Source organism: Xyrauchen texanus, chromosome 32 (genome assembly GCF_025860055.1).
Source record: "Xyrauchen texanus isolate HMW12.3.18 chromosome 32, RBS_HiC_50CHRs, whole genome shotgun sequence".
NCBI classification, from domain to species: Eukaryota; Metazoa; Chordata; class Actinopteri; order Cypriniformes; family Catostomidae; genus Xyrauchen; species Xyrauchen texanus.
Genome location: NC_068307.1, coordinates 15,923,761 through 15,946,600, shown reverse-complemented (window position 1 = coordinate 15,946,600; position 22,840 = coordinate 15,923,761). Strand labels below are relative to the sequence as shown.

Genomic DNA, 22,840 nt, shown 5'->3' with positions numbered 1-22,840 from the left:
CATTCTGGGCAGCGCATTACATCTGCCAGCTTTCAGCTGTTCAGAGTGAATCACATTGCAGAGTTAATGGGGAAAAGGTGGTGGAACGTGCTTTTACATTAATGAAAGTTAGTGTACAGATGTAACAATGTTAAAGGAGATGTGCTCTCCTAATTTGGAAGTGCACTTTATCAACTGTAAAACTTTCTATTTGCTACAGGAGTTTTCCATGTTTATTCTGGTAAGTGTTTATTTTCCTCCACATGTGTTTGTGAATGCAGCGCTGCAACAGCTGGCTGATCAGCTCACAGACACGGAGCAACAATACTCTGACTCACTTATTATTATTCTTGGCGATTTTAACAAAGCCAACCTCACCCGTGAACTGCCAAAATACATACAGCACATTACATGAAATATACTGGACCACTGCTACACAACATTAAAAGATGCATATCGATATTTCCCTAGATCAGCTTTGGGACACACTGATCACTGCCTGTTTCATCTTCTTCCAAACTACAGGCAGAAAATAAAATCAACTAAACCTCTAGTAAAGACTGTAAAGAGATGGACCAATGAAGCAGAGCTGGAACTACAAACCTGCTTTGAATGCACTGATTTGAGTGTTTTTGAAGCTGCAGACACCGATCTGGATGAGCTCTCATATACTGTGACATAATAAATCCGTTTATATGAGAATATGTGCATTCCTACTAGGACTTATTTAACATTCAACAATGACAAACCATGGTTTGCAGGAAAACTCATATAGCGTCGCCATGCCAAAGAGGATGCTTACACAAGCGGGGATAAAATCTTGTATAATCAGGACAAAAGCACACTAAGGAAATTAAAGTGTGAAATAAAACTGCTCTGTGAAGCTGAAAAACAAGCTTTCAGCTAATGACCCTGCATCAAGTGTGGAGAGGCCTGAAAGACATTACTAACTTCAAGACCACATCCCCCAACACAGTAGGGAATCAACAACTGGCTGACGACTCGAATGTTTTTACTATAGATTTGAAAAGCCCAGTTTCACACCCCATAACCGTTCTGATTTTCACTTCACACAAACACCAACACCTCCTGTAAGGACATATGCAAGGATACTTTTTGTGGACTTCAGTTCGGCTTTCAACACCATCATTCCAGCTCTCCTATGGAATAAATTATCCCAGCTCTCTGTTCCCATGTCTGTCTGCCAGTGGACTAGCACTAGCTTTCTGACAGACAGGCAGCAGCTAGTGAGACTGGGAAAATTAACTTCCAGCTAATTTACAATCAGCACTGGTGTCCGCCAGGAATGTGTGCTCTCCCCACTACTCTTCTCCTTGAATACCAACAACTGCACTGCCAAGGACCCCACTGTCAAGCTTCAGAGGTTTGTAGACGACACCACTGTCATCGTCCTCCTCAAAGATGACGATGAGTCTGCATACAGAAGGGAGGTTGAACGGCTGTCTGTCTGGTGCAGTCATAACAATCTGGAGCTCAACACGCTCAAAACAGTGGAGATGATTGTGGACTTTAGGAGGAACAACCCAACAATGACCTGCTCACCATTCTAAACAGCACTGTGGCAGCAGTGGAGTCATTCAGGTTCCTGGGCACTACCATCTCACAGGACCTGAAGTGGGAGACCCACATTGACTCCATGGTGAAAAAGGCCCAGCAGAGGTTGTACTTCCTTCACCAGTTGATGACGTTCAACCTGCCACAGGCACTGCTAATCCAGTTCTACTCAGCAGTCATTGAGTCTGTCCTCTGCACTTCAATAACTGTCTGGTTTGGCTCAGCTATGAAATCGGATATCAGAAGACTACAAAGGCAGTTCGGACAGCTGAGCAGATTATTGGTTGCCCCTTGCCCTCCCTTCAAGAACTGTACACTTCCAGAGTGAGGAAAAGGGCTGTTAAAGTCACTCTGGACCCCACTCACCCTGCCCACAACCTTTTTTATCTATTGGCTTCTGGCCAATGCTACAGAGCACAGAGCACCAGAACAGTTTTTTTCCCCTCAGTTCATCTCATGAACAGTTAAAACTATACTATAATTATGTGCAATATACATAATCCTTCCTCTTCTGTATTACATTTCCTTGCACTGTATATAACTGATATGTATTTGTACATACTATAGGAACATCTTCTCACTTTCCACTGCTTTTTCTTTCAGCAAACTTAACATGTGTAAATATTTGAACATAAAAATATTCAACAACTAAGACATAAACTGAACAAGTTTCACAGACATGTGACTATCCGGGCTCTTCGCTGGCCATGGCAAAACACTGACATTCCTGTCTTGCAGGAAATCACGCACAGAACGAGCAATATGGCTGGTGGCATTGTCATGCTGGAGGGTCATTTCAGGATGAGCCTGCAGGATGGGTACCACACGAGGGAGGAGGATGTTTTCCCTGTATCGCACAGCATTGAGATTGCCTGCATGACAACAAGCTCAGTCCGATGATGCTGTGACACACCGCCCCAGACCATGACGGACCCTCCACCTCCAGAACGATCCCACTTCAGGGTATAGGCCTTTGTGTAACACTCCTCAGTGAAGAGCACTTTTGCCAGTCCTGTCTGGTCTAGCGAAGGTGGGTTTGTGACCATAGGTGACATTGTTGCAGGTGATGTCTGGTAAGGACCTGCCTTACAACAGGCCTACAAGCTCTCAGTCCAGCCTCTCTCAGCCTATTGCGGACAGTCTGATGGCAGGATTGTGTGTTCCTGGTGTAACTTTGGCAGTTGTTGTGCCATCCTGTACCTGTCCCACAGGTGTGATATTCGGATGTACTGATCCTGTGCAGGTTATGCTGCACATGCTCTGCCACTGCAAGGATAATCAGCTGTCCTTCCTGTCTTCACAGAACGGACATTGCAATTTATTGCCCTGGCCACATCTGCAGTCCTCATGCCTCCATGCAGCATGCTTAAAGCACATTCACGCAGATGAGCAGGGACCCTGGGAATCTTTCTTTTGGTGTTTTTCAGAGTCAGTAGAAAGTGTCATAATTTTTATAACTGTGTCCTTATTTGCTTTCCGTCAGTAAGCTGTTAGTGTCTTAATGACTGTTCCACAGGTGCGTGTTCATTAATTGTTTATGGTTCATTGAACAAGCATGAAAAACATTGTTTAAACCCTTTACAATAAAGACCTGTACATTTATTTATATTTTTACACAATTATCTTTAAAATAAAGTGTCCTTAAACAGGGACATTACTTTTTTTTGCTGATTTTATATATTTTTGTCATATTGTGTATTTCTATATATACTTACATTTCTATTCACCTTTTATTTTTATTATCTCTGTCTTGTTGTTGTACTGTTGTGCACTGGAAGATTCTGTCACCAAGAAAAATTCCTTGTATGTGGAAGCATACTTGACAATAAAGCTCATTCTGATTCTGGATATAAATCTCTTCTCTGTTTTCTGGTAACAGCGCATTGTTAATGCACCAGACAAATAATGCTGACTTTAGTGAAGAAAGCACATACGAAGAAAGGAAGTGTTTTGCACTGAAAAATATTACAGTGAATTAATTTAAATATAGAAAATGCTCGGTTTAACTACTGTAGATTTTGGGTGGCTATTGAATAAGACACAGAATAAGACTGTTCAGTGAATTTCCCTCTATGTGCTCTGAAAAATTGATGGTTATTGTATCTGTCATTTTTTCAGTTAATCACAAGTTGAAATTGGGTTATTGCATTTGTTTATTGTACCTGTGTAGGTGAAAGTGTCTCTGGATGGCCTGATGGAGGCCCTACTGGAGCTTTCAGATACTGGAGACTGTGTAGGTCGGATGGAACACCTACTGGGGGATCTGAAAACCCTGGAGTACAAAACTCAGGTCACAATGCAAACATTTTGAATCTAAAACAAGGCAGGATATTCATTTTTGGAGCCCATTGAGATTAACAGAATTCTATAGGTCAGCTCTGAGATTTAACTTCAATACCCGAAAAGAGGCAGTGGAATTACACTGTTAAACAGCTAACATTCAGATTATTTATCTTGGTTTGTGATCAAACTGATAAAAAATTCAGATATTGTGGAGATATTGTGTGATTGCATGTAGTAACTAAAGCTAAACTTCAGGAGCCTGTTTACCTAACATTGTAAGTTGCTTTGGATAAAAATCTCTTCCAAATGTGTAAATGTACATGTGAGATATTAAGATTAATTTAACTTTGTTCACTAATTGTTTGTTGGGATTTTTTGTGTTGATCTGTACAGGAGTCCTTGGAGAAAGCTCAGCTTCATGCCCAGCATGGCGATCAGCTGATTCAGAGTAATCACTACGCCGTGGACTCCATCCGCCCCAAGTGTGTCGAACTGCGTCGGATCTGTGATAACTTCAGCAATGAGGCCAAAAAGAAACGGGACATTCTTACTAAATCGCTTGATATCCATAAGCGAATAGATGAGGTCAGTGAAACAATCCTGTCAAACTTCCACACAAGCAGAGGAATAATTCATCCAAATATGAACATTCTGTCATAATTTTCTTACCCTCATGTCATTCAAAACCTGAATTTCTTTTATGTGCAACACAAAAGAATAATTTTTAAATAACATAAGAGGTTTTGTTGAGAAACAACTAGAAAATATAGCTGCAAGCAGCGATGGCGGGCCCAAGCCGGTGGCACCGCCACCCCCGTGCCTTTAGGGTTGCTGTGCACGATGGGCAATAACGTAACCTCGATTTGACTGTCGAGAAGATGTGTGCTGTAGACCTTGCATCAGTGTGGGCTCTGCAAAAGTGCGCATCGAGGGCACATATCAACCACAAAGTATGCGTGAGCACCCTTCTGATACCTAAAATGAAAAATGAGACACCCTACGGTCTCATGGAGTTAATGGACACATGAAATAAGTACACAAGACTGAAAATTCATATGAAGTGTGCCATTTGGGACAGGGCCTATGACCGTGAACCACAATAGTCACATCTATGAGGTAATTCAAATGTAGAATAATTTTTAATGTCATAGGATGTCATAGGCCAATATCTTTTGCAGCACTTAAATGTGTTAATCCAGTAGGCCAGTATTTATCTGGAGGTCTTTGTACAGGTTTATTAATGTAATTATAATTTACGCTTATGTGTTCCTATGATATGCAATGGAAGTACATTTTTATGTTTAACATGGGTGTATTCACAATACATAGCATACGATATCATATTTTACGATTATTTATCATTATGTTAAGTAGATCATTAAAGTTAAGATAGTAAATGTATTTATATATTTTGTAGTAGCTAATATAACAAGCAAGTACACTGTGGGAATTATGAATTATACCAATGGAGTCGTATGGATTGCTTTTATGCTCCCATTATTATGCTGTCCTTTTTATTCATAAATTAATTTCTCGCCACGGCCAAAACGTTGGAGATATCAAAAATCCATCCGCAATGTAGCATCCTCAATGTCTTGACTTCATGCTGACAGAGTTTGGTGGCGATTGGATTAATTCTCTAGGAGGAATATATATAATTCCAGAGCATGTGTTTCCAAACAACCTATAATAGCCGACTTCCTGTTGGGCTGGCGTAAAACTTAGAGCACGAAAGTTGTTCGGCCCGATGAGATCTAGAAGTGTTCCAAGTTTCATATTATTACATGCAAGCATGTTTGATATATGGACCAAGTTTTCAGACCACGTTCAAGGGGCGCTGTCGAGCCCCCTGCCACGCCCGGTACCAGCTTCAGCCCGGCCCCGATGGCCGCGGGTTCTGACCCGTGTGCAAAGTTTCAAGAGTTTTTGAGCACGTTAAGGGCCCCAAAAGTCCCGGAAACCTTGAAAAACAATATCTTAATGCAAATCTCACCCAACAGAGAAAACCCCTCTCCCTCCCCTCCCCTCCCTCCCTCCCTCCCTCCACACACACACACACACACACACACACACACACACACACACACACACACACACACACACACAATCGCAGGTCTGTCTGTCAGAGAGAGAAAAATTCAGAGAAATCCACATTCAAACCACAATATCTGACTTTCTGTTGGTCGGAGCTAATGACTGTAAATTAGAAAGTTGTTCAGCTCGACGAGAACAATATACACGCCGAGTTTTGTAACTGTAGATAGAACTAACTAAGTTATAACACACTTCATGTGTCCTTTTTAGTCCTAAATCAATTTCCTCGCCACGGCCAAACCGTTCGAGATATCAAAACTCCGTCCGGAATGTAGCATCTTCATGCCGACCGAGTTTGGTGGCGATTGGATTCATTCTCTAGGAGAAATATATATAATTCCAGAGCATGTGTTTCCAAACAACCCATAATAGCCGACTTCCTGTTGGGCTGGCGTAAAACTTAGAGCACGAAAGTTGTTCGGCCCGATGTGATCTACAAGTGTACCGAGTTTCATATTATTACATGCAAGCATGTTTGATATACTGGACAAGTGTTTGAATCCCATTCCAGGGGCGCTGTCGAGCCCCCTGCCACGCCCGGGTACCATCTTCGGCCCGGCCCTGATGGCCGCGGGTTCCGACCCGTGTGCAAAGTTTCAAGAGTTTTTGAGCACGTTAAGGGCCCCAAAACCTTGAAAAACAAAAATAAAAGCATTTCACTCATCAGCAAAATCAGCCCCCTCCCCCAGACACAGAGAGACGTAGGGTCAGTGGGAGAGGCAGAGAAAATTCTCCAAAAATCCACATTCAAACCAAAATATCTGACTTTCTGTTGGTCTGAGCTAATGACTGTAAATTAGAGAGTTGTCCGGCTCGATGAGAACAATATAATTACTGAGTTTTGTGACTGTGGGTTAAAGTATAAAACCAACCCCTCACTTTTGTCAAAAGGTGGCGCTACTGAGCCCCTGCACCACGCCCGTTTCTGGAACTTTGCACATGTCTACTGGCTAATAAATGTGATGTGTCTGTTGAGTTTCATGCAATTTCAAGTATGCTAAGAGTCTAAAAAGCATCAAAAAAGAATATTCGAGTTTGAAGCATTGCCGCTGCAACAGTATCCAAGATATCAATAATCCTTTCACATGTCTACATCTGCCGTGTGTTTACATTACACACCAAAAGTTTTAAGTAAATCGAGTAAAAATAAGAGGGTGATTTCAAAGCATTTTGAAAGTGACACACTTCCTTTTGCCAGTTGGTGGCGCTATATCTTTGACTCACAATAGTCACATCCATGCGATCGGGCTCTTACAGCGAACAAACTGCTGAAGTTTCATCGAGATCAATTAATGTATGCAGAAGTTATAACACACTTCCTGTTTCTCTTTTCGCGCCATCATTTCGTTTCTCGCCACGGCCAAACCGTTCGAGATATCAAAAATCCGCCGGCAATTTTTCATCCTCAATGTCTTGACTTCATGCTGACCAAGTTTCGTGGCGATTGGTGGAATTCTCTAGGAGGAGTATTTCAAATTCCATTGCATGCCTTTTCCAAACAACCCTAAATAGATGATTTCCTGTTGGGCTGAGGTAAAAAGTAAAAGTATGAAGGATATATGAAACGATGAGATCTATATGTGTACCGAGTTTCATATTATTACATGCAAGCGTGTTTGATTTATGGACCAAGTTTTCGGACCCCGTTCCAGGGGGCGCCGTCGAGCCCCCCTGCCACGCCCCGGTACCAGCTTCAGCCCGGCCCTAATGGCCGCGGGTTCTGACCCGTGTGCAAAGTTTCAAGAGTTTTCGAGCACGTTAAGAGCCCCAAAAGTGCCCCAATAGTCGTAAAAAAAATAATAATCATAGTCATCCTAACGAAAACAATAGGGCCTTGCCTTTTCAAGGCTTGGGCCCTAATTAAAAGTCATTTTTCAGTGAAAATCTTGAAATCTGTTGCACGTTAATGAATGCAAGAATGCAAGGTTACTTTATCAAGGAGATCCCACTCTATGATTAGTTTGAAAATGAGACTGAAACTATGTTGTAAAATCCAGAATTCAGTGTTTCCTTGAAATTGTTTTTTTAGAGTTTGTGTAACCAGTTCAAATCAGGCTGTCAAAACTGCTGATATATTTATTTGTAACTCCTCCATCAGTTCAGTTGAGATAGAAACATTTTATCCTTTTATATAACCTGCAGTTAATCACTGGGATTTTTGTTTTAGACAAATGGATGGTGTACATTGATACTAAGATGCATCTGTGTTTGTGTGTTGCAGGTAAGCCAGTGGTGTGAATCTGGAGTATATCTAATGGCCTCTCAGGCTGTTGACAGATGCCAGACCCAGGAAGGTGCAGAAGCAGCACTGCAGGACATCCAGAAGTACATGGAATCAGCCAAAGAGCAGCAGCTGAGTCACCTTAAAGACCTCAGCAACCAGTATGAGACTGTGCTCTCAGACCTGCTCAAGGTACATTGACATTGGTTTGATTACTACCGTACATTCAGTTTTCACAGCTGTAAGAATGACTTTAACCTACTTCTGATATACCACTGAAACTTGTACACTACATGGCAAAAAGTATATGGACACCAAAAGACCACACACAAATTTGCTTATGGACATTTTAATTTTGAAACTGTTGGAATTAAAAAGTTAGAATGAGATATCCACATACTTTTAGTCATGTAGTGTATTTTATTTTTCATTTTTATTAAAGTATTACTCTTTTCTTTAATCTTCATATTCGGTTCTCTTTTATCTCTTTCCATGCAGAGCAAAGTTCAGCAGGCTCTGAAAAGGCTGAATGATGTTCAAGAGATGTTTGAAAAAAGACATGCGAGTCTGAAAAAGCTCTCTGCTAAGCAAACCAGGCCAGTGCAACCTGTTGCACCTCGACCAGAGTCTTTGCCAAAGCGGCCCCCAGCTAAAACACCACATTGCACCATGCCAGGTATCCATGTTCAGAGTCCACCAGAGATTTGTGGTATGTGTGTTTGATTTTACCGCTTAATATTTTTTCCAGAAGCATGTCCTCATTTCGGTTTGCAATCTGAGAGAGTTTCACTAAAGACCCTTGTGTACTCACATTTACTGTATTTACAGCAAGGCAGTCCATTTCCAGGTTGTTTAATTCATCTTTAACTCTACAGCATCAAATCGCAAAGGTACAGATAACTTCAGCACCAATAAGCCGCCCAGTGAAGCAGAACTGGCAAAGCGAAAAAATATTCGGAAAGCCAAAGGTGGCATCAAGGTAAATCAGATCTCATCAGTAAAATAAAATGTAAAGAATATCCAAAAGGCATCTGCATGAATAAAACAGTGTAAACCTAGGATTAGTTTTTGGATTTTATATTTTAATGAATAAAAAATTACTTTTAAAGTTGGCTGCAAACAGTGGTTTGTCTTCTGATGTTCTCACAGATTGAGGTCATGCATGAAGGAGGTCAAGGGGGCTCAAGTCATGTTCTCATGTACAATGAAACGGAGGAGACCCTTTCAAACAGACGGAGGTAAGACCCAAAAACACGGGTCCATGTCTTTTGAGGAAAAGGGGAAATATGTAAAGCAGTGTCAGAAATTACCTCTTTTGTTATTATTAAGGGGCCATATTTATCCTCTGAAACTGATTTTCTGGGCCATTTGTACCATAATGAGTTCATAATTTTTTATAACACATAAAACACATATGCTGTCCATTTCTGTCAAAGTCAATTGAATTAATTAAAATGAATGAATGAACAATCTGAACAATAATGGCTGTACAGTAATCTTTAAAATCAAAAACCACTCACACATATTATCTACACTTTCAACAAAACTTATTTTGAGAAAGCCAATACAGATATCTGATAACTACAGGTCTGAAGAGACAATAAACCCATAACCAGCAATGTGAAACATTTATTTAGTGGTCATAACTTAAAATGTAGATTTAGAATAACTTCCCTGGATTGATTTTGTTGAGAACTCAATTACCCAAGTTATAAAAAAATATTCAGTAAGTCCCCGCCAGTATTCGGATTCCCAGCATGTACTGCTGCATGAATAAATTGTGCAAATTGCAGTGTTGTTTTAATTTACTTTATTTTTTACTGTTTCCAGCTTTTATTTATGCTGTTGGTTGTTGTTTTTGTTGTCACTTTCAGTTATTTGTCATGTAGCAATAGTTAAAGCTCATCTTTTTACTTAATAATGTGATTTGCATATAAAGTGTTGAGACCCTTACGTGTCTCCTTGACAAACTTGTGCCTGACTGTTATAGAGGGATAAGACATTGGATTCTGAACATCAGACTTTTTACCATTAAATGGCAGTTTATTTTAACTCCAACAATGAGATAGCCCTCACTACTTCTATGGTTATCATTTCAGTTATGTGAAATTATAATTTAAGTATTTGAACTTCTATATTGAATTTGCATTGACTTAGAATTAAATGGTTTAAACTGAGAAAGTCAAGTTTACTTAAAAGACATTAAGCTCATTTAACAAGTTATATTGATTTAAGTCAGCTTTATGTTCTGTTTAAACAACTTTCCCTATTAAGTTGACAACTTAAAAATTAAAAGGAGGCATGAACACTTAATTTTTTTTTAAGTAAAAACAATATTTTTATTATTTTTACAGTGTGGAATAGAACATTAGCAGATAAAAAGGTTGAAGAAATTCACCACAGGGGCATTTTTGCCTATAGCCCTTGTTAATATCTGACTCTAATGTGAAGTATTCTAGCTACTCCCATCAATTAGCCTAATAAGAGGTAATGCCTTAACTTTACCCAATAGCAGGCTTTTCTGTCATTATCATTCTATTATAAGCATTCCAAAACAAAGTGGTGAATCATGCAAATCAAATCAGTCATTAGAACTGATAGTTTCTAATGACAATACATTTATAATAATAATAATAATAATAATAATTTTTTTATCCATTGTACACAAATTTCCCTCACATACAGGATTAACTTGTTTGTCAACATTTACTGTTCAGCACCTAGTAAGCGCGCATCGCTGACATGACTGGTTTAGGTTTGTATTTCACAACACTATATTGTTTGATCACTCAAAACAGGTTAAAATATTTGAAATATTGCTATGCCATACTATATTAGTGACAGATCTTTTTCGCATTCTACGCTGCCATGACTACAGTTTCTAATTCCACAACACACTGAAAGTGATTACCCTTACTTTATTGACTGAGGAATTTTTTTAATGAAATTCATTGTTCCCCGTCTGTCGTTCTCTCGACGTTGTGTCGGAGGAGCGACACTAGGGGTCTCTCGAGTGCCGAATATGCCTCTGATCTATGAAAAAATGCCAATGAGAAGTTGGCAGATAGTATTTGCATACCCCGCCCCCGGACATATGGGTATAAAGGCAAGGACATACTAGGAGTTCATTCAGAAATTTTCTTCGGAGCCGATGGTAGTGCATGCAGTCTGCTGCGAGTCACACACCAGTCCCTGCTTTTCCTCTGACGCGCTGCATGCTGTTGGATTGACGGCGCATAACAGCGGCTTTCTCCTTCTCTGCACGTCAGTGCAGCTTTGCCCCTGGGCACTTCGACAGCACAGACAATAACTCTTCATTGAGTTTATTTAAAGAGCGATTTCCCTTTTTGTGTAAAAGAGTATTTCTTCTAAAAGAGCAAAACACAGCGGCGTTGAATGTTCTTTTCAGGACGTGTCTTTTTAAAGATGCCTTTCCGTCCCAGCATTGTTCCTGGATATGGTAGAGTGCTCTCCGCTTCAGTCGGCCACAGGCGTTGTCTCGTGTGTCTGGGCAGCGATCACACCAAGGCTGCGATTGTGGATGGCTCATGCTCTCACTGCGAGAGCATGACCATGGCAACTTTCACGGCTTGTTTCAATAGAAAGCAAGCCACTTCAGCCGCCCCCCGCATTGCTCCTTCCCACGGGATTGAGGACGATGCGGCTGGCGCTGAAAGTGATCCGGGGATGGCAGCAGGTGCAGCTCCGCTGGGTATGCCCCCTCGGACCACCCGCCCCCTGGCACGCTCGTTGACTCCCGTCCGTGCTCGAGGTAACAGCGGCTCGCCTCACAGCCAGTCTGCCTATCCTCTTGAGCTCAAAGTGGATGAGCTCACCACTGCATCAGAGAGCGCGGTACCCTCACAGCCGGGCTGCGGTACCCACATTCTCAATAACAGAGCTATTTCCTATGTCTCTGGGTCACCTGGTCCGCAAATGCCATTCTCACGGCACTTTGCTTCCAGATATCAACAGTCCCGGTTCCCTGAACGCGGTACCTCCGCCCTCAGCCCCACGACTGTTCCCCGGCCAGCCAGTTCAGACAAGTCCAGAGAACGGCGACATCGGACCTCCTCCTCAGTCACGAACCCTCCCCCTGCCGGGTGTGCAGAGCAAGGTAAGTGCTTTGAGTTTTTTCTCATCCTTATATATGTTATATATGTTCCTTACGACTCAGGTCAACCTCAATGTGATAGCGGATGCGCTGTCATGACAACGCTTGCCCAGCGGAGAGTGGAGGCTTCACCCCCAGTCGGTCCAGCTGATTTGGGAACGATTCGGCAAGGCCCAGGTAGACCTGTTTGCCTTCCGAGAAACATTTTCCCCTTGAAAGAATAGGAAACTGGGTAAGACCCCCTTCCCTTGATGCATGTAAGGGCCCCGGTCGTTTATTGTATCGTATCTATGCGAGAAACATAGAGAGAAAACCGCTCCCAGGTTGGCAAGCGTCGCCTTGTTCCCCTGTCTAGGGTAACCAGAAGGATTCCGACGACTTTGAGGCATTGGGGAAGGGTACGTGCAGTCTGACACAGCTGGTCGCCTGTGCATGTAAAATACCTGCCCGCTCCTGTGTCAGCAGAACACGTACACGGCTCAGCGCATGGCGTGATTTAAATTGGACCCCTAGTGTCGCTTCTCCGACACAACGTCGAGAGAGCGACAGACGGGGAACGTCTAGGTTGCGGATGTAACCTCCGTTCCCTGATGGAGGGAACGAGACGTTGTGTCCTCCCGGCTACGTCGTTGAGCCGAGCCACTGTAGTGGCCGGACCATTTACAGCTTCTCAGAAAAATCCTGAATGAACTCCTAGTATTTCCTCACCTTTATACCCGTATGTCCGGGGGCGGGGTATGCAAATACTATCTGCCAACTTCTCATTGGCCTTTTTTCATAGATCAGAGGCATATTCGGCGCTCAAGAGACCCCCCTAGTGTCGCTTCTCCAACACAACGTCTCGTTCCCTCCATCAGGTTACATTTGTCAATCTCAATTTAATTTTTATTCAATGAATTTTCTTATGTTGGCCTAACTTTATTTATTTTTGTAATCATTAGTATCTGCCAGGTGAGCAAGTGTAAGTTGAACAGTGAAACTGTTGCACTGTCAGTTTCATTTCAACTGCTTAAAGAGCTAGCACTTAAATCAATTATCGTCTTAAATTGTACTGTGTATGTCCATCCTCACCCTAAGCAAAAGCTCCATTCTTCACCACAATGGTAACCCCCAAAACTCATAACAGACATTTTTTTTTAAATACCAATATGACAGAACATTAAACAATAACAAATATCCTTACATTCTCAAAAATGCATAAAATAACTCTTCATTTCAACCCTATCCCATGCAAAGAAAACTGGGAAATAGAAATCATCTGCCCAGTTTTATTAATGCTACTTTAACACCACAAAAAGTGTTCATGTATTCCCAACACAAATGGGTAAATTAAACTTCTATTTTACAAATTCAAATGGAAAGAACACAAAATCAAGTTGTGACAAAACGTTTTTGGAATGGTGTCGCTTTAGTTCAGTTTAAATCAACTGACCAAGCAGCAAAAAAAATCTTTTGTGTGTTGCGTCTTTTTAATTTTTTTTATGTTCAAATTCAAATTCACATTTTTGGTTGTGGACAAATTATATTTATAATGTCTATTTCTTTGTTCTTTTAGCTAATTTTTTAACGGACTCAATGATTTTTTTTTTTTTTAAATGCCAAATGGCAGAAAAATGTGTGGAAAAATAATGTGGTAGGTGGTGAAAGAGAGAAAAGTGACAAATAGTGAAGGAGAGAGAGAGAGAGAGAGTTTTCAAACTTAATTTGAAAAAATGAACTCCAATAAACACTTTCAATGATTGTAATTCAGATTGATAATGGGGTCATACAAACAGATATTGCAACATACGTTTTTTAACAAGATTTCTCCGAGGTCTTAGAAGCATACATTTTGTGAGGAATAAGCATGGTCATAATCTCTATATTGCCCATTCATTTCACCATACGATACAGTAAAACAACAGATTCATGTTTAGCACGATGTTGTATTATCAGTTCAGTAAAATGCCCTTTTTGATCATGCAAGCAAAAGAAGGAAAATTCTCTAATTTACTCACCCTCATGCCATCCCAGATGTGTATGATTTTCTTTCTTCTGCATAACACAAATAAAGATTTTTAGAAGAATATCTCTGCTCTGTAGGGCCATACAATGCAAGTGGTGACTAAAAATGTGATGCTCTAAAAAGCACATAAACGCAGCTTAAAAGTAATCCATAAGACTCCAGAGGTTTAATCTGTGTCTTCTGAAGCGATCCAATGGGTTTTGGGTGATAACAGACCAAAATGTAAATCCTTTTTCAATGTAAATCTTGTCATTGCGGTCTCTGGGCACGATCATGATTTCAAGCTTGATTACTCTTATTAAAGCTTGACGCATGCATAGAGCAGTAGATGACACTAGGAAGTGTAGTCGGTCTTGAAGTTGCATGTGTGAAGATTTGAAAGGTTTTGTGCAATTCGCACATCTCAGTTTGCAATTAAATGCTGTTGGTCTTATCAGTTGCATCTCACTTAAATGCAGAAGTGGACAGAGCCATGGTACAGGCAAGGAGACTGCATGTGTGAAGATTTGTAGTAAAAAAGTTATGTTAGAGTTACATTTTGGTCTGTTCTCACCCAAAACTGATTGGATTCCTTCAGAAGACATAGATTAAACCACTGGAGTCTTATGAATTACTTTTATGCAGTGTTTATGTGCCTTTTGCAGCTTCAAAGTTTTGGTCACCATTCACTTGCACTGTATTGAACTACAGAGCCGATATATTTTTCTAAAAATCTTTGTTTGTGTTCTGCAGATGAAAAAAAGTCATACACACCTGGGATTGCATGAGGGTAAGTAAATGATCAGAGAAGTTTTTTACTTTACAACACTTCTCTACTAATATTTAACAAAGAAGGTGTGCACTATTGTGATGATGCATTATATGAAAATTTTAACTAACAGTATAAAAGAACAATAAAAAAAAAAACCCACACACACACTTATTTAAACAGAGCATGATGGATCTTACAAAAACTCCCAGATCACATTTCACAACAAAACACAGAAAAAAATACTTAATTACAATTTTTTTATATAATACTATACAGTACTTGTAAGTAACAAAATAATGATTATTTCGTAACACTATACAATAAGATTATATTTGTTAACATTGGTAAGGTATCATAAACTAACAATGAACATTATAATTTTTTACAGTATTTATTAATCTTGGTCAACGTAAAATGCTGTTGATTGTTAACTAATGTAGTTAACTAACGTTAATGAAAACAACCTTTTTGTGGTCTTACTGATTATTTATTAGCTTAAATGAAAAGACAGAACAATAAGTACTACCATTTTGTTAAAATTAAACCAAACTCTAAAATATTTAAAGTAATGAGAATTATATTTTTCCATTTTCTTTGTTATTAAGGTAAAAGGTATTGGGGTTATTAAAATAATAATTTATCGAAGTTTATCGAAGGAGGAATGAGTGTTACACCAAGGCCTGTACTCTGGAGTGGGATCATTTTGGAGGTGGAGGGTCCATCATGGTCTGGGGCGGTGTGTCACTGCAGCATCGGACTGAGCTTGTTGTCATTGTAGGTGATCTAAATGCGGTGTTACAAGGAAGACATCCTCCTCCCTCATGTGATACCCTTTCTGAAGGCTCATCCTGAAATGACCCTCCAGCATGACAATGCCACCAGCCATACTGCTCATTCTGTGCATGATTTCCTGCAAGAATGTCAGTGTTCTGCCATGGCCAGCGAAGAGCCCGGATCACAATCCCATTGAGCACACCTGTGACCTATTGGATCGGAGGGTGAGGGCTAGGGCCATTCCCCCCAGAAATTTCTGGGAACTTGCAAGTGCCTTGGTGGAACATTGGGGTAAAATCTCACAGCAAGAACTGGCAAATCTGGTGCAGTCCATGAGGAGGAGATGCACTGCAGTACTTAATGCAGCTGGTGGCCACACCACAAACTGACTGTTACTTTTGATCCTGACTGTTATTTCTGTTAGTCACATGTCTGTGAAACTTGTTCAGTTTATGTCTTAGTTGATGAATCTTTTTATGTTCATACAGATATTTACACTTGTTAAATTTGCTGAAAATAAAAGCAGTTGAAAGTGAAAGGATGTTTCTTTTTTATATATTAAACTTACAAATGCCCAAAAATAATGAAAACATTAAAAAAGCAGCAGCAGTAAACAAATGCTTAGGTGCATAGCTTTTATCTTTATTGAAAAATTACACAATATTTAACATTGAAAGCAAAAGGAAACAAATTATGAAATACTGTTTGGACTCACAGTGCATTATGTAAAAGCTGCCATGCACGAATAGGTGTTAGAATTGTACGGCTTACAAAGAAGCATTATTTTCACAGCTGTGCAATACAGATTCCCCAATAATCCAGAGGATATCTCTTGTACCTGTGGGGCAGTTGCAACCTTCCACAGATACCTGACATCATCCGCATGTCCATGAGAGGTGATCATTTTTTCATAGATGCATGGGTGATAGGGTGTTTTCGCCTCACCCGAGAAGTAAACATGTTCCTGGGGTGAGACACCTGCTAAAATGGCACAGATACCCATGAAGACATCATCAATGTACATAGAGGCATTAAGAGACAGGGTGGCCTGATAGATTTTGGCAGCCACATCTCCCGAGACAACATACCCAGCCCCAGCAGTGTAATCTGGATAGGAGCTCCACTGGTACATCTCAAAGGACATGTAGTATTTACTGTTCTTTTGGCGAATGGGAGGTGCTCCCCGGTGCACATGGCCGATCCAGAGGTCACGCACATTCTGTCTGCCAAGGTCCTGAATGTGGTGTACCAAATTAGGTAAATGGATAAATACATCATCATCAGCAGTCATGAGGAACCGGGCATGGGCGCAGTTCTCGTGCGTCCAGCGAAACTGAAGTAGAAGTTTAACAGTGAGGTTGTGAAAGGTGTCGAGAAAGTCCTGCTGAATCAGGTCACCGTGGTTCATGTGTTCCTTGTGCAATGTCTTCTGTATGATAATCTTAGAAGGTATATCTGGGTGAACACCCATTGCAAACACTACCTTCACGATAACACCCAGCTCATTTTTTATGTAGGACTCGTTGCCCCAAGTGGAGCGAATGGCCCGTCTTCTTTTGAAGTTTCCTGGAGAGGATTTCACAAAAAGAAGCAGCAACACATCCTGGTCTTTACAAATGTTCTCGTTGTTGAGCAGAAATGGGAAACTGCCAAACTGGGCAGCTTCCTTTGGGCTGACACTTAGGCTTTTGTTGATGAAGTCGTAGCTGCTGATCAGATAGCGGTAGGAGTATGACTTTACATGGCTCACAACATGGTGATCCACTTGGTCCCAACAAACCATGAGCACTGACAAGATACAGCACATTGAGACAAGCTGTAGAAAAGTCGATTTTCGAACTCGTCTGCAATTCTTGAACATTCTGGGAAATTTACAATTCACTAAAACCCGCTCTGTCTTGTCAAGTCCAATAATGCAATACTGATTTACTGCCGTCAATGGTTTTCCAAGTATGGACTTGCCCGAGTTCCATCTTTGTTATATCAGTGCAGGTGTGTTGGTTTAATAGAAGCAAAGATGTGAAACATTTTCCTCTTTTTTTCGTTCTTTATCTCACAATCTACAAAAAAGGTGAATCCTTACTTGCACTTGTGATGAAGACAATCCACTTTACTCCATAACACAGTATTTGTAATCTGTAAAGGAATAAGTATGTTCATTTCAAAACGTACAAGCATAGCCATATAACCTTTCAGACAACACATTAAAAAGAAATTCCAACAGTTGTTGGTTTATGTTCCACAAGTTATCCAATTGCATTGGTTTCTTTAAAAATGTAACTTGATAGATGATACAAAATATGTCCATGGACTTTTTTTAATCAACATCAAGATTTTAGGTTCAAATCCAAAAGATTGTTTAAGGAAAAGTGCGTACATTAGAATGTGACTGGTCACCATTTTTAGTTTTTTAATCACCTTTTAAATGGTCTGCAGTGTTACAAATAATAAGGGCAATCTTTTTAATAGAGCTGTAAATAATTATTTTAATAAATATTATTTTACTATTTTTAAATTCACATCAGTCACATACTCCAGCTATTTGCTTTTAAAACAACATTCCTCTTCAACGAATGGCCCACGTGTTTACACTATTTGTTGAGAGAGCTCATTCAAAACCTTAACCATGTGGTGAGACTCCCCGATTTGATTTTGCGGACGAAAGCAAATCGCCAACTCAGCATTACGTTGGATAAAGGCAGGCTTTAAACAACAAAACTTGCTTATCTGCTGAGTGCTGTACAAAACATTCACAACCACCAAAAAGAACATTACAGCAGCAAATCTACTCAAAGGCACTGCACATAACAATAAAAGTCATGGGATCACCCACACACCCTAAACTGCTCTGTGACAGGGCCAACAGCGATCATCTTTCAAACTGGATCACCTGCTCAGAGTCTGTCAGAGCCAGTTATTTGGTTTGAATAATCTAGATGACCGTCCTTCCCAAGTTTTATATATTTTTTCTCCATTTAATACTAAAGAAGTGAAAGGTGACTGAGGCAGATATTCTGCCTAATAAATCCATGTGTGTTCCATGGGAGAAAGAGTTTTCACTTTTTGTGAACAATCACTTTAAGGTGCATACAAAGAGAAATAGAATGTTCAGTAGTTATTTGGTTTGTGTATCTTTCTGTAAAGCAAATACATTTTTTTTCTCCCCACACAGTTCAGGCACTGGCATGTAGCATTCTCTATTTTTAAATACATTTGCAAAGTTTCCTTATGCTGGCATAACCTGCATTAACTTCTTTCAGAATTGAAAAACCGTTTCTTTCTTAGGTGGTATTAAAAAGTACATTTCATTTGTATAATCTGTTTCAAAACAAGACCCTATACATCTTAATTGAAAGACATTTATATAAATAGTCACAAAGGATACTTGTAGAATCTTGTCAGAATATATTTATCAAACATAGCATCAGCATTTCTTACATTTTTCTTATTGTTACGGAACAAAAGTCTTGGATTAATGTCAGCGAATGATAACGTAATCTAATACTTATTACTGCCTGCTGCGATTAAACACATCAAGCAATGGTACAAATTTAAATGCAGATAATCATATAACACATTGTCAAGTGTTAAACAGCATTTTTTGAAGAACTGGCCGGTTTCAGGTCAAATAACTCAGTCAACTGTGGAATAGAAAACAGCAGTACTAAGACTATACACATTCTATGACTCCACATTTGCTCAGTAAATTTAGCAGAAGCTCTTCAAGGCTTGACAAACCAATGAAGAGACATTTTGTGTTTGGCTTACTGAAGTTACATTCCCTGCCTGCCTCAACAAAAACTCTGGTCAAACTCTCTTCAGTCAAATATTGAATTATGTGACTTACCAGTAAGTCTGTGTAATGTGGAAACTTTTGTAGCAGCAGTGTTGGTAGCAGAAGTTAGCAGAGCTTCTATTTCAGAGGGAGTGGTTCATAATGGGTGGGGGGAAAGGAACTTCCTTTTCATGCAAACAACTTTAGTCTTTACCATATGAACAAACAGCTGTGGAAAGAGAGTAATCTCAGACAGTGGAGCAAGGAATCTAGGTCAGCTGATTCACATAAGCAGGCAGCACTTCCACAAAATAAAAGTAATTAATCAGTCTTGCCCTGCAATAGAGGAGTTAGTTAATTAAAGATTAAATAAAATATAAATCAATGAATGGGTCATTTAAGGTGTTACAGTTACTCACTGTTACAGAAGTCTATTGAGAGTCCCCATAATGATATAAAAAACCTGTGTGTGTGTGTGTGTGTGTGTGTGTGAGCGTGTATTTATCACTTTGTGGGGACCAAATGTCCCCATAAGGATAGTAAAACCCGAAATGTTTGACCTTGTGGGGACATTTTGTCGGTCCCCATGAGGAAAACAGCTTATAAATCATACTAAATTATGTTTTTTGAAAATGTAAAAATGCAGAAAGTTTTCTGTGAGGGTTGGGTTTAGGGGTAGGGTTAGGTTTAGGGGATAGAATATAAAGTTTGTACAGTATAAAAACCATTATGTCTATGGAAAGTCCCCATAAAACATGGAAACACAACATGTGTGTGTGTGTGTGTGTGTGTGTGTGTGTGTGTGTGTGTGTGTGTGTGTGTGTGTGTGTGTTCATCAAGGTAAGAGGAAGCAAAATAAGGATCTTTGTACTGGACTGCACCAGCTTTTGGTGAAACCAAAACTGTCCTTTTATTTACTAGGGGATGATCAGTGCTCCAAATTTACAAAATACCTCAATTCCTCAGCATCTGTTAAAATAATAAAAGCATTATTTTACCAACCATCTCCACATAGCGTGATGATTTAATGTTAATTTGATTAACTCCTATTAAAGACAATGTCTCACCACACCAACATTCTGACATGTCTGATCGCTGACTTACAGTTTTTTCTGTCTTTCTCCTCAGTCACATAATGAATGAGTTGATAGAGACGGAGAGGCTGTACGTGGAAGAGCTACAGAGCATCATAGAGGTACATGAAGCATAACATATTTTCAGATTAGACAGGAAACAGGAAATGATGATCTTTGTTGGCTTTTGGAGCTGGGTTAGCTGTATTATAACCTGTATGAAATATAATTTTACTCTAAAAATGTTTAAACATACTGGGAATGTCATTTAACCTTGATTTAGTTCACAGAATTATAGGGTAATGTTTACCCAATTGAAGTTTGTGTAACGAAAAGGCAACGATATACAAAATGTTTGTTTTCATTTGGTAATTTTTTAATGGACTTAATTTTATTTTATCTAGAAAATTTAATAATACAAAATAATAATTTAATATTGCCTTTTTTTTTATATAGATTCAGGGGAATTTGGGGGCACCAATAGGAATGCTGTCATAATATTTGTGATTGGTCAAGTTAATAAGAAAGCATTCACAAAATATAGGAAGTGTACAAATAAATGGATATGTCATCAATCAAAACTAGTACATTAGTTTAAAAAAAAAAATAAAAGAAGAATTTTCTTAGTGTTATGGCCTTAATCTGGTATTTGCCAATAAAGTGTGACAAATTTGATGATAGAATTTTCATTTTTGGGTGAATTTATTAAAGGTTAAGAGATCCTGCTAGTTTGTTGACAATGACTATTTCTATTTTTGTGACCGCAACAATACAGGGTTATGCCGCAACACTGGATGATCCTGAATTGATCTATTTGATCCCACCATCTCTGAAAAACAAGAAGGATGTTCTATTTGGCAATCTGCCTGAAATCTACGAGTTTCACCAGAAGTAAGAAAAGTGATGAAGTCACTTTAAATTTTTAACACAGAAACCCAAGTGCCAGACCCTCCCACAGCATGCCCACGTATACCACAACTGGTTTGGCTAGTTTTATTTTTCTTCTTCTTCTTTTTTTCTACTTCTTTTTTCCCCATAACAAAACACATAACACTAGGAAAATAGTTATCATGTTGCACAATAATTAGTAATGGTATGTTTGAATCACTAAGTATTTTTAAATCAGTAAAAGATTTTTAACTCATGATTTTAAGTAAACAAAATCAGTAGCTCATTATTTTTGTCTTGTTTGCCAGTGAGGTATGAAAAATAAGCTTAATTCAAATTATATTTATTCTCTCTATATTGTTATTTCTCTTAAAACAAGACTTATTATTTTATGTAATTTTGCTTCTCAAGTAAATGTATCTTGTTTGACCAAAAATACTGAGTAGGTAGTTTTGTGTCTATAGTCTGTGTTGCTAACCGATAGGGCTTATCAGGCCCATTGTTTTGCTGACCTCATGCTAGCGATTATTGCTCTGAAGTTCATTGTCTCCAATGAGGGGTCAAGTTACAGGAAAGTCCATGGATTTGACAAGAGCGGAATCTATAGCAACCCCCAGAGCTGTGTTCAGTGCCTATCCCCCACAAGCCATTTCCTAGCACCTGTTTTATAGACTGTCAATCAGTCACAGATAAACAACACGACAGCATTCCCTGTCACTCCTAGCTTTAGCCTTGTTTTTGTGCTCTTACAATCCTTGAAACATAAGCCTTTCATCAGATCAGTAATGAAAGGCCTGAAAAGGCTTTTGTGTTTGTTATGCTGAGATGAAAGATTTTACAGTTAAGCTTCAGTTATGTGGATTTCATTGAAATTATATCAACAGTTATGTTTTCCATTACTGTAAACTTCAACTTTCAGATATTACGTAACCAACACCTCTCTCTCTCTCATTATTCGGCTGTCCTGTTTTTTTAATTCTGCCCCTCCCGCTCTTTTTCGCCCTTTTTTTTACCTCTCATACACTGGCCCCTGAAAGTATGTAGACAGGTAAATCACACTTTAAAATATGTGAATGTCTTTGCATTATATAACAAAAATGAGACCAAATGGCATTTATTTAGATAGGTTTTCAATTATTAAATTATAACATTTTGTCACTTTGTGGAACATGTCCATAGTTAATGTGATAAACTACAGTTGTGTTTAATCTGCGAAGGCACCTGTGTGAACCTGAGGGTAACTGATTTCAAACATCTCTTAAAATTTTTTTTAGGCAGACAGTTTTATCAAAAGCAATTTACAGTGCA

At 39.4% G+C, this 22,840-nt stretch overlaps 2 protein-coding genes across 10 annotated transcripts in view; one reads left to right on the top strand and one right to left on the bottom strand.

The window, feature by feature from the left end:
• mcf2l2 (MCF.2 cell line derived transforming sequence-like 2) overlaps positions 1–22,840 on the top strand; it is a 91,937-nt gene that overhangs the window by 34,607 nt on the left and 34,490 nt on the right. For all 9 annotated transcript variants that reach the window (XM_052101175.1, XM_052101181.1, XM_052101177.1 and 6 more), the window contains exons 10-17: positions 3,725–3,844; positions 4,231–4,422; positions 8,153–8,344; positions 8,651–8,828; positions 9,028–9,131; positions 9,302–9,390; positions 20,700–20,766; positions 21,420–21,535. In XM_052101175.1, the coding sequence (XP_051957135.1) occupies positions 3,725–3,844; positions 4,231–4,422; positions 8,153–8,344; positions 8,651–8,828; positions 9,028–9,131; positions 9,302–9,390; positions 20,700–20,766; positions 21,420–21,535 (1,058 nt within the window). The remainder of the gene's footprint in view (positions 1–3,724; positions 3,845–4,230; positions 4,423–8,152; positions 8,345–8,650; positions 8,829–9,027; positions 9,132–9,301; positions 9,391–20,699; positions 20,767–21,419; positions 21,536–22,840) is intronic.
• On the bottom strand, positions 14,379–19,777 carry b3gnt5a (UDP-GlcNAc:betaGal beta-1,3-N-acetylglucosaminyltransferase 5a). Its single transcript, XM_052101185.1, has 2 exons — positions 19,644–19,777; positions 14,379–17,932 (listed from the first exon to the last, which is right to left on the bottom strand). The coding sequence occupies exon 2, from the start codon at positions 17,655–17,657 to the stop codon at positions 16,518–16,520; it is 1,140 nt and encodes a 379-aa protein (XP_051957145.1). The 5' UTR covers positions 17,658–17,932; positions 19,644–19,777; the 3' UTR covers positions 14,379–16,517.

What these genes read in the sequence shown, in the direction of transcription:
- b3gnt5a (XM_052101185.1), bottom strand. Translation starts at nt 17,657, where the DNA reads ATGTTCAAGAATTGCAGACGAGTTCGAAAATCGACTTTTCTACAGCTT.